This window comes from Podarcis muralis, chromosome 3, assembly GCF_964188315.1.
Source record: "Podarcis muralis chromosome 3, rPodMur119.hap1.1, whole genome shotgun sequence".
Lineage (NCBI taxonomy): Eukaryota > Metazoa > Chordata > Lepidosauria > Squamata > Lacertidae > Podarcis > Podarcis muralis.
The window spans coordinates 12,216,595-12,232,621 of NC_135657.1; the positions used below are offsets into that span (position 1 = coordinate 12,216,595).

General features: G+C 48.3%; 1 protein-coding gene across 3 annotated transcripts in view; it reads right to left on the reverse strand.

Moving 5' to 3' along the window:
• SPTBN1 (spectrin beta, non-erythrocytic 1) overlaps positions 1-16,027 on the reverse strand; it is a 244,532-nt gene that overhangs the window by 35,506 nt on the left and 192,999 nt on the right. For all 3 annotated transcript variants that reach the window (XM_077925439.1, XM_077925438.1, XM_028725090.2), the window contains 8 exons: positions 14,622-15,378; positions 13,080-13,282; positions 8,959-9,049; positions 5,155-5,301; positions 4,123-4,386; positions 2,517-2,741; positions 2,124-2,213; positions 580-858 (listed from right to left, as the gene is read on the reverse strand). In XM_077925439.1, the coding sequence (XP_077781565.1) occupies positions 580-858; positions 2,124-2,213; positions 2,517-2,741; positions 4,123-4,386; positions 5,155-5,301; positions 8,959-9,049; positions 13,080-13,282; positions 14,622-15,378 (2,056 nt within the window). The remainder of the gene's footprint in view (positions 1-579; positions 859-2,123; positions 2,214-2,516; positions 2,742-4,122; positions 4,387-5,154; positions 5,302-8,958; positions 9,050-13,079; positions 13,283-14,621; positions 15,379-16,027) is intronic.

Genomic DNA, 16,027 nt, shown 5'->3' on the forward strand with positions numbered 1-16,027 from the left:
TGAGGTCCAGTTCCGAGGGCCTTCTGGCGGTTCCCTCCCTGTGAGAAGTGAGGTTACAGGGAACCAGGCACAGGGCCTTCTTGGTGGTGGCGCCCGCCCTGTGGAACGCCCTCCCATCAGATGTCAAGGAAATAAACAACTATCTGACTTTTAGAAGGCATCTGAAGGCAGCCCTATTTAGGGAAGTTTTTAATGTTTGATCATGTTTTTAGTATTATGTTGGAAGCTGCCCAGAGTGTCTGGGCAAACCCAGCCAGATGGGCAGACTATAAATAATAAATTATTATCATTATTGTATGAGAGAACATGGTTGGAATGTGTGCTTCTAATCAAGTGTACGGAAATCAGATTGACAGTACATGCCTACGTTGAACCAGTCCTAAGGACCATTGGAGCCCATAGCTCTATGAAGGGTATATGGGATATTTGGCAACAAAATTGCAGCACCCCTCAAAAAAATGGCAGTTCCCAGAGTCCTTCGAAGCCATGTCAATTAGCCTGGTTTCCAAACTGGCATAAACCGATAGTGCGGATGTCCCCTGGTGCCCGTAGGCCGTGTCTACATGGATGCTGACTTACCTTGGCCTTCTCTTCTGACATCATGTAGAGTTCCTGTTCGCTCATCCAGGCTTCGGCCTCCGCGGCGTCAAAGTAGTATTGCTGGGCTTTGTGGGACTCCTCAAGGCGCTTGTGGCGTTTCTCCGTCTCCTCTATCAGGAGGCTCCACAGCTGCTGCAAGTCTGCCAGCCGCTGCTGGATTGCTTCGGCATTAAGGCTGCTGTCTGTAATGATGTTTTGGCTCCTCTCGAAAATGTCGTCGATGCGAGGCTGGTGCCCCTGGATTTCCTTCTGAAGTGTCTAATGTGGGAAATTCAACACTCGGGTTGGAAATAGCTCATCGAACAAACACTTTGGAAAGAAAGACAACGGGAAGTCAACCAGGAGGGCAGACTCCCAGAATGCTGTGTGAGAGAATTTGAGAGAGAGCGAGAGCACAAAATGTTCTGGTGGTACCTGAGCTTCCATCAGTCATTTTGGCCCAGGGACATAAATTTCAGCGGGCTAAAGGGACTCATTACTACTAGGGGGAAGGCAACTAGAGGACAACTCGAAGGCCTTTGGGCCTCTATGTTACACTCGCCACAGAGACCGGTATCTCCAGGGTGACTTTCGCATCTTACAGTGTTATCCTTTAATACAGGGTTTTCCAAGCTTGGGTCCCCAGCTGTTTTTGGACTACAGTTCCCATCATCCCTGACCACTGGGCCTGCTGGCTAAGGATGATGGGAGTTGTAGTTCAAAAAACAAGATGGCGACCCCAGGTTGGGAAACTCTGATTTAATACAGCACAAGAGTGTGTTGGGACCACAGACTTGTTATTTATATTTGCACACGGTCTTTCCACATAAATGGTGCCAAGGTGCCATCCCTTGAGTTTCAACACCCGCTGTCCATGGCAGTAGAGTCCGCATGCAGGAGAACCCAATGACAAACATAACCTATAGAGCAGGTTGTTTTAATTGGATCTCTTTACCCTGGCCTTTTGACACCTGAAATGTATGTTTTTAGGACCCACCCTGCTCCTGTGACTGTAATTTGTTTTAACTGTTTTTAATTCTGAATTTTAAATTGTTGTCACCAGCCCTGGGACCTCTTGGTGAGGGGTGGGTAATACACTTGATCACAACCACCACCACCACCACCCATCCACCATGGAGACACGTTGGGAAGAGAGGATTCAACCTCTGGCATTGCCACTGATGTCTTAGGTGAGATCTGGGCGATATCTCTGTACCACCGGTCTCACAATCTGTAAAACGGGCACAACACTTTTGCCAAATCTGACCACAATGCAAAGTGTACAGTAAAGACTAGGAGGTGGCCAGGTGCCCGGGGGGCAGGGGTAGGGAGATTTCAAAAATGGCAAATGTGCTTTCTGGGCTCTACTTGCGTGTTTGTGGGTCAAAGTGATACAAGTACTTCTTTTCGTCTGTCCACCTGCTCTACTTTGTTGGGTGATCCCTAGTATTATGAGAGAAAGCACGCCTAAAGGCCTCCCTTGATCGTCTGCCCATTTGGGAATCACTGTACTACTTTGGATCCAGGCAGGTTTAGCCACTTACCTGATTCTTCTTAATGAGCAACTGCACAGTCTGGAGGTTGTGACCATGATCTGTCGATGTGGCAATGGGCATCCTCTCTCCAACCCACAACTAGAGGGAGGGAAATAAGATGGCAAAGTAACTCAATGGTATATCCACGGGAAATGAAGGGTAACAGGCAGACCCAACCATTGTAGCTAGTAGCCACTGGTGATCTTATCCTCTGTGACTCTCATCTCCTTTTAACTTGGTGGGTGCAAATTATGTGCTACATAAAGAAGAACTTGCTTCTGTCTGCCCTGAATCTCCCGCCACTCAATTTCATTGGATGAAATCAGGTTCCACTACTATGGGAGAAACTTCTCTCTATCGGCTTTCTCAGCAAGTGGACCTTGGAAGAACTTTGAAACTCACAATTTCATCCTCCACATCCCGGTTGAACTGGTGGATCTCCTTGGAGGCCAGGAGATGGGCCTTCCTCTCGGTCAAGGGTTCCAGCAGCTCCACAAACTTCTTCTCCACGATGAAGCGTTTGCTGTCAACTTCGTCGGCACTCTTGCCCTCCTGGCTCAGGGCCTGGGCCTGGCTCTGTAGCTCCTCGATCTCTTTCTTACGGACGTCCATTTGGTTCTCAAGCATCTAAAATGGCAGGGAGAGACATATACATGTTCACTAGCTATTCTTTTCCAGTGTGATGCTGCTGCTGCAGCAGCCTTCCCTAACCTGGTGCTCTATGGAGGTTGTTCGACTCCACCAGCCCCAATCAACTTGTAGGGCTGTGAAGGAGTGTAGCCCAAATCATAAAGAGGGCACCTGGTGGGAGAAGGTTGTACTACGAGGAGAGTGTGTTGTTGTTGTTGTTGTTATAATAAATTAAAAAATTAAAAAATTGTCCAGTAGCACCTTAGAGACCAACTAAGTTTGTTCTGGGTATAAGCTTTCATGTGCATGCACACTTTTTTCAGATAGCTGTTGTTTTTATGTTATGTATTTTGTGTTTCAATTTTATATTTTAATGTTGCAACCTGCACTGAGACCTTAGGATGAAGGGCAAGTAAATGAGTAGTACAGTGGTGCCTCGCAAGACGAAATTAATCCGTTCCGCGAGTCTCTTCGTCTTGCGGTTTTTTCGTCTTGCGAAGCACGGCTATTAGCGGCTTAGCAGCTATTAGCGGCTTAGCGGATTTAAGAAAAAGGAAACAAACTTGCAAGAACTCGCAAGACGTTTCGTCTTGCGAAGCAAGCCCATAGGGAAATTTGTCTTGCGGAACGACTCAAAAAACGGAAAACCCTTTCGTCTAGCGAGTTTTTCGTCTTGCGAGGCATTCGTCTTGCAGGGCACCACTGTAGTTGTAATAATAATAATAACAACATTTTATTTATATCCTGCCCTCCCCAGCCGAAGCCGGGCTCAGAGCGGCTAACAACAGTAAAATAATACAACATTCTAAAATCATTTCATTATAAAATCAGTTTAAATTAAATTAATGGCAACCATTGGGCTAGAGTTCTGTGAGGATTGCCAAAGGAGGGGGTCAGGCTGTGCCCTGGCCAAAGGCCTGGTGGAACAGCTCTGTCTTGCAGGCCCTGCGGAAAGATGTCAAGTCCCACAGGGCCCTAGTCTCTTGCGACAGAGCGTTCCACCAGATCGGAGCCACTGGCTCTAGTTGAGGCCAGCCTAACCTCTCTGTGGCCTGGGACCTTCAGGATGTTTTTGTTTGAAGACCGTAAGTTCCTCCATGGGACATACCAGGAGAGGCGGTCCCGTAGGTACAAGGTATTATTATTAATTATTATTATTATTATTATTAATAATAATAATAATAATAATAATAATAATAATAATAATAATAATAATAAATGCTTCAAGAGTGAGGGATTTCAGCCACCTTGGGTGCTCGGTGTTTGGAAAGGCAGTTGTGTAATTTTAATTTTAGAAACAAGGAAATGCATATATTCATATCTTTCTCTATCTCCAACCACCTCTCCTCGCTGAAAGAAGCTGCTCTGATCACTTCACCTGTTGCTTCTTCAGCAGAATATTGACGCTGGTGAGGTCCTTGCCGTAGTCGTCTGACTGAATCTGGCTTTCCAGGCCATTCAGCCACTTATCCAAGTCAGCGCAGCTCTGGGTGAACAGCTCAGCCTTGTTGGCATCGAAAAGCCGCTGGGCTTTCGTCTGGGTGGTGCTTTCAAGCACTTCCCACATATGGTGCAGGCTCGTCAGCTTCTCTTTCACGATTCCCTCCGTTTCGGGTTTCTCAGCGATGAGCTGCATCCCTTCCTGCAAACGAACAGAAACCCTTTAAGCTTTGTGGGTTAGAACAGCCTGGGGACCAGAAACAAGTGAATGTTAACGCTTCTTTCTTTCTGTATAACAACTAAGGGCATGTTTTGTTACTTGAAATTACAGTTTTGTAAAAATAACATGAATCAGCTGTTACCTTGCTGATTCAAAGAGCAGATTTGTGAAGCAGGAAGGCCTCATTCTCTCCACATTAATGGCTGGAGGGAAAGCTGAGAGAACAGCTGTTCTGCGGTGACAGAGGGGATTCCTGGCTGGGATGAGACTTGAGCCAAAGACTTTAAAGCCCAAAGCTGGCATTCTTTTCTTACTAAATCAGCTAGGCCTCTCTGCAGCCTGGAAACACCCCTGCGTATAGTAGCCTGGATCCCACATATGCATGAAAACACCAGCCTTTAGCTGCCCAGGTGACAAACAGAGCTCACTGTCACTGCTCTCACAAGGTAACTGCAGGCAAGTCGGTGGGGTGAGGATTTCAAAACACTTTGTGCACAACAGAAGAAATTGTACAAATTCGCAGCGCCGCCTCGACGCATTCGGGAGGAATTCTTTTGCCACATCAAACTAATATTAACCCAAAGGATTGGCAGTCAAAATGGCGCTGTGTGACTCCAAAGCCAAATGCTCTGAAGCATAAAATGAGCATTTTTTAAAAAAACACACACCAAACAAACAGCAGGCATCTCAGAGACAGTTCCTTGGACATCTTGTGGGTTTCACACAGCTTTACCCCCCACACCCGCTCACCTTTTCGATTTTGTCAAGCCATTCTTTGTTGGAACCCAGCTCTGCCATGAAGGCCTGGTGTTTCAGCCACTTGCTGTGCAGGTTCCTCGCTTCATCGTAAGACATGTCCTGCGCTGTAAGCATCTTCTCATTAATCCAGAGCGATAGCTGGGGGGGGGGGGGAGAGAGAGAGAGATGAAGAAGAGGGGTATTTTTTGTGTTGTGGCTGCGGATGCCTCCTCCAACCATATAAACCTCCCCTCCTCTAAGAAGAAGATTTGTTCCCATCATTCTTGTTGCTCTGAGTGGAAAGGGAATGACAGAATGCAGCAACCTTCCTTGGGTGTTATGCCTCTCCTGCGATGGAGAGTTGGGGATAAGCATGGCGACTCTGCTACCTCTGTTGCACCGCCATGTCTGTCTCCATCATTCTCCTTGTGTTGAAGGGTGAACATTTGCAGTGGGTCATCTTCTCCACTCTCTGCATAATTTGGGTTCCTTAGTGTTATTGGACCACAGCTTCCACCCTCCCTGGCCATTGGCTAACTTTGCCAGGGATGGTGTGAGGTGTAATCCATAAACACCTGGGGACCCAAGGATGATTAAAACTCGTCAGATTCCCCAGGATGCTAAACTGGTGGGCAACCTACACAGGTAGAGTAGTCTCCCCACTGCAGACATTGGCTGCATATGTCCTATACATTTGAAGCACATTTAGGAAGAGTCTGCTGGATCAGGATAATGGCCCATTCTGTCTTCATAGTGGCCAACCAATTGCCAATGGGAAGCCCAAAAGTAGGCCCCGAGTGCAACAGCACTCTTACCACTCGTGATGCCCAACAACTGATACCCAGAGGCATGTTGCCTCCAACAGTGAAGGTAGAACATAACCAGTCTTGGTGAGGGCTGGAGTAGGTAGTACTAGGTGGACCAGTGGCTTAACCCAACATAAGACGGTCTACACATTTACTAGCATTCAGCACTTGAGATGTATTGGGCATCCTTGCATTAGGTTCAATGCAAGAAAGCCACAGCTCTTGAAGAAGAGTTTGGATTTGATATCCCGCTTTATCATTACCCAAAGGAGTCTCAAAGCGGCTAACATTCTCCTTTCCCTTCCTCCCCCACAACAAACACTCTGTGAGGTGAGTGGGGCTGAGAGACTTCAGAGAAGTGTGACTAGCCCAGGGTCACCCAGCAGCTGCATGTGGAGGAGCAGGGAAGCGAACCCGGTTCACCAGATTACGAGTCTACCGCTCTTAACCACTACACCACACTGGCTCTTGCCTTTGCCTGGGGCTGCTAACCACCTGCTATTGCCAACGAACCTAGCCCAGATCAGCAGGCCCCAAACCCGTTGGCTGTTCTTCCCGTTTAAGGTTAAGGAAAGCATGTGGCGTGTTTAGAAAAAGCAGTGTGCTTTGCATCTCTCCAGCCAACTGCCCCAACAGGAAAATATGTGCACAGTTTGCTGCTTGCAGCAGAAGTCTCCCACACAGAGAGGACCTCGCCTAAGGCGGGCAGAGCGGAGCAGGATGGCGAGCCCAGCCGCCCCTGGCTTTGGCCGACAAAGGGCATTTTTCATTCATTCACGAACATTTGCAAAGGTCACTTCATAAAAGGCTCGTTAAAGGCGGCAATAAAAGGGGAAATGTTCCGGAATTAGAAGAATCTGCCTTTCAGAGGAAGATAACAAAGAGGCCTGTTCATGGACCAAGGAGTTTCCTGCTGGGGCCTCTGTCCCCAGGGCAGCAACATGTTCCTACTGGGTGCCATATTATCCTGACCTATGGAAAGATGCTTTCCCAGGCTCCTGTCCTGGAACACCATGAGATAAGAGCATAGGAAGGTCACACTAAGTCAGGCCACTGGTTCAGTACAGTCTATGTTGACTGACAGTGGCTCTTCGAGGTTGCAGGCAGATGTCACAGACTGGCTGGATGCCAAGGAGCGGTGGGAGGTGCCAATTGGGAAAACCCCAAGGGAAACCCCAGGGGAAGAAAGCTCAGAGCTAGGGAACTGGTGGTGGGATGACGATGAGTGACCAGAGGGAGAAGGTGTTGGAAGCTGAAGAGGTAATGGGGTTTAGTGAGCAGGAAGAGGCTGTGGCAGAGGGCAGTTCAGACTCGGAGGCAGAAGCAGAGGTTGAAGAGGAGAGGGGCCAAGAGGTGGAGGCAGGCTGGTGGAGAAGCCAGGATGTCTCCTCCATTCGCTTGATCTCCCAGAACCCAAAAAGGTATGAAGAGGGAGGAGCAAAGACAGACAGGGTGTCTCAGTCTCAGATTGCTTGGGAAGGAACTGGGGGACTAGGTGACTTAAGAGAGCTGTGGGAAGACAGAGACCTTCCTCATTGGGACAAGATCTAGCAGGAAGACTTGCTGTGCTCTCTAGGCCTGAGCCGTTGTGTTTCTTTGAAGAAAGCCACAACTTCATGGGCGCCTTATGATTTATTGCTGGCCTGCTCCCAACACCTGCCTTGACAACAGGAGATATTCTCAGCTCGACTGGGAGATGCCAGGGATCGAACCATTCCTTCTCTTCTACCCTTTGCCCCGTCTGTCCCAGGCTCTGGAAGGCCTGGACGACTCGTATTCTACAATCACAGAGAGCTGCCTCATGCTATTCCACCCAGCCTGCACTGTCAACTCTCAGTAGGAGGTAGATGTCAAGATCTCAGACAGATTAAAGCCTTTCCCAGCCCCACCCTGGGAAAGAGGTGGGGGGTGCAATGGGGAGGGTGGGATTTCCTTGCAGCCCTCTGGCTTTTGGGGCTGCTTCTCATGAAAAATCTCTCATTTCTGGGCAATGCACCAAGAAGACTCTCTTCAATTTGAATGAAAAATGCATGTGGATTTTCTTAACAAAGTGAGACAACAAGAAACTAGTCACCTGTGGACTTTGCATTCTGCCATACACAGGTTTCTTTTCCATGAACAGAGCGGGAGGGGGTAGGGGGATTCACATTAGATCATGTCCATCTGGGAATTTTTGTTTTACCCTTTACCACCTAATCTCCAGGATCAAGTCCACAGGGTGGACAATATCCCATTTTTAAAAATAAAAAGAGACAAAATTTCTTTAACCACTAACGAAAAAAGTAGGCAGGGAAATTCTCTAATAACTGGCTGCCATTAGAGGGTAGGTAATCAATTGCCTATATGGTGCTGGAGGAGATTCTTGAGAGTCCCGTGGACTGCAAGAAGATCAAACCTCTCCATTCTGAAGGAAATCAGCCCTGAGTGCTCACTGGAAGGACAGATCCTGAAGCTGAGACTCCAATACTTTGGCCACCTCATGAGAAGAGAAGACTCCCTGGAAAAGACCCTGATGCTGGGAAAGATGGAGGGCACAAGGAGAAGGGGATGACAGAGGATGAGATGGTTGGACAGTGTTCTCAAAGCTACCAGCATGAGTTTGACCAAACTGCGGGAGGCAGTGGAAGACAGGAGTGCCTGGCGTGCTCTGGTCCATGGGGTCACGAAGAGTTGGACACGACTAAACGACTAAACAACAACACCTAATCTCCAGGATCAAGTCCACAGGGTGGGCAATATCCCATTTTTAAAAATAAAAAGAGACAAAATTTCTTTAACCGCTAACGAGAAAGGTAGGCGGGGAAATCCTCTAATAACTTGCTGCCATTAGAGGGTAGGTAATCAATTGCTTCAGGGATGATGGCTCTTATCTATTATAAGTTAATGGATCAGAGATGAAAGACAAATGGAAACCCAAAGAGAAAGAGCGTGATTCTAAGCCAGCTTTGTTCAAGGAGAATATGAGGGGCCTTTTTTGCCAAATATTCTTTTCCCTCAAAAAAACCCATACCTCTTGGCAATCCTGAAGAAACTTTTGAAGATCTCTGTTGTCTTTTAATCTCATCAGAAGCTCGCTGGCCACCTCCCGGTTCTTCTTATGCCTGTTGAAAACAAAAACAAGGAAGGAACGTCTTAAATGTGGAAACTCTGGAGGACATTTGCGGTTTTGATTATTATACGCTGCCTGAATGGAAGCTCTGTTGCAGCTCTGAGCATATCTCTCCATCTTTTGGACTCTCCAAACATCCTCTAATCGGGGACAACACTCCTTGAAAAGAAGGACACAATGGCAGGCCTCAGAACTTTTCCCACACACAACAGAATGAAGCAAAGCATTATGGAGAGTTGTCCGTCCAGAATAATGCAAGAGACATCAAGAAAGGATGGGGCTTTGTGTTTAAGGTCTGTTCTGGGGAGGGGCAGCAGTTTGCAGAGCTATGGATGCTGGAAAAATGAGATACATATTTCCTAAACAAATTTCCTACACTCCTTAAGAGAGACAGCAGGTTGAAATGTTACTAATGCAGCTATAGTTTTTGGGCAGTCAAAACACTTTCCCCTCAGAAAGGAGCTGAGTGGGGGGGCACAACTGAGACAAGATCCCTTCCCGAGTAGGCGACATTGGAGGGGGTTGTTTTATTATTTATATGCCACCCACCTGACTGCGTTGCCCCAGCCACTCTGGGCAGCTTCCAGCAAAACAGAAAATCGCCAGAAAACATAAAACACTAAAAACTTCCCTGTACAAGGAAGCTCACAAAACTCACCTTGCAAGACCAAACACACCCAGAAACACACACACACCCCCAGCCTCAGGTATTCTAGACCAGGGGTGTCCAATTCCCAAGTGACCGCGATCTACTCACAGAGTTATAAACTGGCAGTGATCTATCCCCCTTTTTGGGGGGGTGCAGGGCAAAAATGTTGAGCTTTTTTTAGGGGAGCCAAAGTTGTTGAGGTTCTTTGGGGGGAGCCAGTGATCTACCAGTGATCTACCACAGACGTCCAATGATCTACTGGTAGATCACGATCTACCTGTTGGACGTGCCTGTTCTAGACATTTCGGACTACAACTCCTCTCTTCCCTATTCAGCCTGTGAAAATGAGGAAGAGTGCTCCCAAGAGGCACATTGCAGTCTCCAACATCAGAAGGTTCGCAGATGTTATTCTACTAGTAATAACCCTGCCCTGTACACCCATATTATTCCTGCTACACTGCAATTGAAGACATGTTGAGCCCCAGAGGGTATCCTATCTAACTAAGGCTGCCTTCTCAATTCCGGTGAGATTTGAACCCAGGACTCTGTGATTTGCAGCTTCCTCTCTTGGCTACACCGGCTCTCGCTGTATGTGCTAGAAGTGAAGCAGGCTGGGCAGAGAGATGGTACCTTGCCAAAGGCCACCTAGCAAGCAGGAATTTGAAACCAGCCCCTCTCCCTGTTCAAGGCTCCAAAACTCTCACCTGCTGCACTGTAATGGCATTTCACTTCTAGAAAGAAAGTATGAGGTCCGTGTGGTTACACACGCTCCTTTTTTTGTAGGGGAAGAGAACATTAGATTGTAAAACCATGCTGGTTACAGACAGTGGTCATGCTATTTCCTGTACATCATTTGAGCTATATTGGATTTAGCCACAAAGACTGGGCCAGCTTCCCCTGCGCTAATCAAATTAGGATTTCTCTCCTGTTGTACAGGGCAAAAAGGGGTCCAACTTTTTTTTTGTTTTATTAACCACATTAAAGTTAACATGCTTTGACCAAACTTGAAGCCTCTTTCTGATCCCATTACACATTACGAGGCTTCCTCACAGAAGACAAGTTTTCCTCAAAGGCTCTTTAATAAGTCACTGCTATGACTCAGCACCCCATAAACTTACTTTCACCAAGGCCAGCTCCAGCGGTTTCTATAATCCCTAAAGAAAGTAACAGCCTTAAGCTTGCCCTGCAGGTGATTAGGCTTATGTAAGCGGAGGCTGTGGTTTTAAAAAAGGAAAACATCCATAAAAATGTGCCGTTGTTTCCCCCCAAAAAAGCTTAATGTCTTTCCAGACGCAGTCACAACATTAAAACGAGCAACCCAAATTTGAAACTGCATGCTGGCGATGCTGTAGAAGACTTGTGCTCCTTCGCAGGAGAAGTTGGTCACCCCTATCCAGAGGCAACCCACAGCGGTATCTTTCAGGTGTTGCCGAACTACAACTCCCATCATCCCCAGTCATTGGCCATGCTAGCCGGGGCTGATGGGAGTTGGGGTCCAAAATATCTGGAGGGCACTAAGTTGGCGAAGGCTGGTGTGGCAAGCTTTGTGAGCCTCCCTTTCCTTCTGGTTTCCTCATTTTGGCGGCCATTTTGTGAGGGAGAAACACAGGTGGCAGCTGACAGAGGAAGGAGTCTTATACCAAGACAGAGCGCTGGTCCATCTCATTGAGCACTGGCAACTCCAAGAGCACAAGAAGAAGTTTGCCAGATCAATCCAGAGGCCCTCTAGCTGAGCATCCTGCATCCCACAACAGCCAACCGGATATGCCTATGGGACGCCCACAACCTGAGAGGAATTGCACTCTTAATAATAATATTTTATTATTTATACCCCACCCATCTGGCTGAGTTTCCCCAGCCACTCTGGGCGGCTCCCAGTCAAGTGTTAAAAACAGTACAGCATTAAATATTAAAAACTTCTCTAAACAGGGCTGCCTTCAGATGTCTTTTAAAGATAAGATAGCTGCTTATTTCCTTCACATCTGAAGGGAGGGTGTTCCACAGGGTGGGCGCCACTACCGAGAAGGCCCTCTGCCTGGTTCCCTGTAACCTCACTTCTCGCAATGAGGGAACCGCCAGAAGGCCCTCGGCGCTGGATCTCAGTGTCCAGGCTGAACGATGGGGGTGGAGATGCTCCTTCAGGTATACAGGACCGAGGCTGTTTAGGGCTTTAAAGGTCAGCGCCAACACTTTGAATTGTGCTCGGAAGCGTACTGGGAGCCAATGCAGATCTCTCAGGACTGGTGTTATGTGGTCCCGGCGGCCGCTCCCACTCTTCCACTTGTAATCAAAAGTAACCAGTATTCAGAGGCGTGTCACCCCGATCTGGGGCAGCAGCTATCCAAGGTCACTCAGGGATTGGAAAAACTCAGGCCCTGCTGTTGAATCTGGCCCTCCAGGCCTCTGTCTGACTTTCAGAACACTGCCCAGACCACACTGCTCACTGGCTCACCCTGTGTTTTTTGCCTGGCTGGAATATGTCCTTGAAATCTGATCCTCCCCGGATTTCAGCATGTGTAGGAACTAGCCCACTGCCAAAAGGTAAATGTTTTCACTTGTTCTGCTGCCTTCTGTCTCTGGACCCCCTCCCCATAGGACAGGTGGCCCCTCAAGCAGCTGCCCAGAGGGGAATGAGGCCCTTGGGCTGAAACAAGGCTCTTGATTCCTACTCTAAACGAAGATGCCCAAGAAAGAACCTCGGATGTTATCCGTGCAGACATGTGCCTTTTCCGCTCAAGTGATGAGGCGCGGCAGCTGACATCCCAGAGTGCTGCAGCCTCAAGGGCCAATGTCAACCCTTCGTCCTGCTGTGTCTCTCACACTTCCATCTGGCAGCGGTTAACAGACAGTGCTGTGGATGGGTGGGGGTGTGCACTGCTCACGGCTAACTTCCTAAGTCTAGACAGACTTGGCAGGGACAATCGGTGCAGGAGATGTGTTGGGTGCAATTATGAGGTGGTGTTGATAGCATCTGTCAACACCTCCCATTACAATTAGCGGTCCTGAAGCAACGGCTTATGCTCCGAGAAGGTCTGCTGCTCACGGTGCAATATGAGAGCCTTTCATAGCCAACATTTTCTAGAACAACCCAAGCAGCCTTATGAAGGGCATGTGTACCTGCTGCCCTTGGGTAGCTGCCAGGGTCAGAGCACCATAGCAGGGCCTACAGCTGGCATTCGCCCTGGACTTCCCTTGAGGGAAGGTCTGGCCTGGTAATACTGGTCAAGTAAAACTGGATAGCCATAATTTAATTGTGCACTGGATAATCTGGATATAAAGCCGCATGTACATTTTGTAAAAACAGACGAACACAAATAAGGAAATGGGGAGAGTGTAGACCCAAGACTCACTAAATATTCTCAGCAAAGTCTACCTGTCATCAATGGAGTCCACTTTCTCTTGGATCTTGTCAGAGTTGATGTTGCCATCGCTAACCAGCCTCCTTCCGGTCTCTACAACTGCGTTGATCTTCTCCTCGTTGGCATCCATTGTGGTCATGAAATCCTCCTGTTTTTTGATTGCAGCTTCTGCCCCCTCCAAAGTGGTGGGCATTTCAGTGTGTGCCAAAACATATTCCTGTAATGATTAAAACAGCTACAGTGAAGCCTTTCCAACGGTGACCCTCTTGGCACAAATATCACTTCTGTGAATTCTCTATTGTATGCCAAGGGAGCAGCACAACACCTCCCGGAAAACTTTTCAAATCTGTGTTGAGCCCAGAGTGGGCAAGTCATCTCCACATATTTATGGGGTATGTTAGAGCATTCACAAAACCATGCCACGTATCACTGGTTACATTCAGATGCTCTATTCCCAGTCCTCCAGACCACAGTTTAGAGATGACTGGGAACGAGTGTCAAACTCAAACTTCCTCTCCTTCTTTCCCTTTCTCCACTCTTTGTCATGCCTTTTTAGAAGACTTCCTAATTCCCTTAAACCATGGTTTGCTATTAAGACTGAACCATCAAACCGTGGTTTACGTGATCCCTCCAAACCAGAACTGGAAACCAGGACCAAACTGCGGTTTGCTAGTTTCACTCAAACCACAGTCTAGCGACTGAAACTTCACAGCAAACTATGGTCTGAGAAACCAGGACATCTTCTATTAAGGCATGCCAGAGAGGGAAGGAGCCTGAACCATGGTCTGGAGAATGCAGCCAATAGATCAACTTGAGAAGATTAATTTGTAAGAAAATGGTTCTGTGAAGCAGCTCTTGAGGATCAATTAGGAAACTGCTTCCTGAGTTTTCTGAGCTCTACACCATGGCCGCAGATTCCAAATTAGTTTTGCCGGTACCAAAATGTATGTGCTGCTATGAGGAAATATCTTACAGTGGAAGGTTAGATCTGGGATTTAAACCTCTTTCAGACACCATGCATGGCAAATAGGCCCCAGAATTGCTCATATTACTTGACTGTCCTGACCTTTGACAGGCTAGACAGATAGTACAGTCATACTTCAGGTTGAAGTAGCTTCAGGTATTTTTGAGTTACTTCCAGTGACCTGGAAGTAACAGAGCGCGTTACTTCCGGGTTTCGCCGCCCACGCATGCGCAGATGCTCAAAATGTCATGCACATGCACGGAAGCGGCGAATTGAGACCTGGGCACGCACAGATGTGCAGTCGCGGGTTACGCTCTACTCAGGATGCGAACGGGGCTCCGGAACGGATCCCGTTCACATCCAGAGGTACCACTGTACATAGGAGCCTAGGGGGCTGCCTTACACTGAGTCCATCTAACTCAGCATTGTCCACTCTGACCGGCGGCAGCTGTCTGGGGTTTCAGGCAGGGGACATTCCCAGCCTTGACTGGGGATGCAGGAAATGAACCTGGACCCTTCTGCCTGCAAAGCAATGTTCCACCACTGAGCTATGGACCTCCCCCCTCCCCTTCTTAACATGACACCCACTCACCTGGTTGTTTAGGAAGGCTTCTGCTTGCTTTGTGTCTCTGAGGAACAGCTGATAGGCATGGGACTGGGAGAGAAGGTTCTGCCGGTTTTCCCACATCTTGTGCAGCTCGTTCCATCCGGTGTCCAAGGCCTGCAGGCGCTGGTGCAGGAACATGTACTGAGCATCCGTCTGCCCTTGAGTCACCATCTCGCCCATGTCTCTCATCTTCTGATAGTCCTCTTCGTAATTGTCGATCTCGTTCTTGATGTTCTCATGCTGTGTGAGCAGCTTCTCGGCCTCCGTCAGCGTGTTCGGCATGTCTTCCGAGGCGATGGCCGTCTGGGTCCGGGAAAGCCAAGACTGGAAGTCGTCCAGGTCGCGCAGAAACTGCTGCAGCTTGCTGGCCTCCCCAAGGGACTCCTCGCGGTTCTTCAAGGTCGTCTTCATCTCTTCCCAAACGTCATTGATTTCGGCGAGCCTCGACAGGATGGCCCGAGCTTGGTCGGGGTGCTCCGATTCCAACTTTTCGGCTTCTTTCTGCAGGTCGCTTAACTTGGCCTCGATGGCGACCAAATCGCGCTCCATCCCAGTCAGCTTCCTCTGAAGAGCGATAACGCCGGCCAGGTCGTTCCCAAGCTCTTGGGTGGATTCAATGACCTTTGTCTTCTCCCTGATCCACGACTTGGTTTCGTTGCATTCAAGGTGGTAGTTCTGGATACTGAGGGCTGAGAGCAGGGCCTCTTTCTTCACGTCAACGAGCTCTCTGAACTGGCTCCACCTTGTACAGAGAAACACAGGAGGTAAGATGGAGAAACATAACATTTATCACGGCTCCTCCTTCCCAAACTGCCAAATGTGCTCTTTAGTATATGAGGTACCTCAGCTCGCAAATAAGTTTAAAGACATACGGCAGGAGTTGTTGATCTGTGAACTGTAAGTCATGTTCCTATTGTGAACTGTGCCACAGTATTACTGCTGGAGTATCTGAATAAAGAAAATAACTAACAATTCATGGAAGAGTTTCAGGCGGACCCTTTTCCTCATTTTGATTTTGGAACTTTGCTCCCCCACTTTAATGGCTGTAATTCTAAACAACCTGAAGCAGTTAAGACAGGGGTCGGCAAACTAATGTCCATAGGCAACAAGCGGCCCCCAGGGGTCGTTTAACTGGCCCACAAGCCACCCCCGAACCGAGCTGCCTGCTTGGCGAGCTCCCACGCACTGCACTAAACCGGCTTCTGCGTCGCAGGAAAATCGCAGGTGCGCGCGATCGTGTGTGCGCACATTCCAGCCCACAGAGGAATCTCCGCTGGAGTGAACCGGCCCAGGCAAGGTAAACCTTGCCAACCCCTGAGTTAAGATTAAGTGGTAGAGTGGTACCTCAGGTTACATACGCTTCAGGATACATACGCTTCAGGTTACAGACT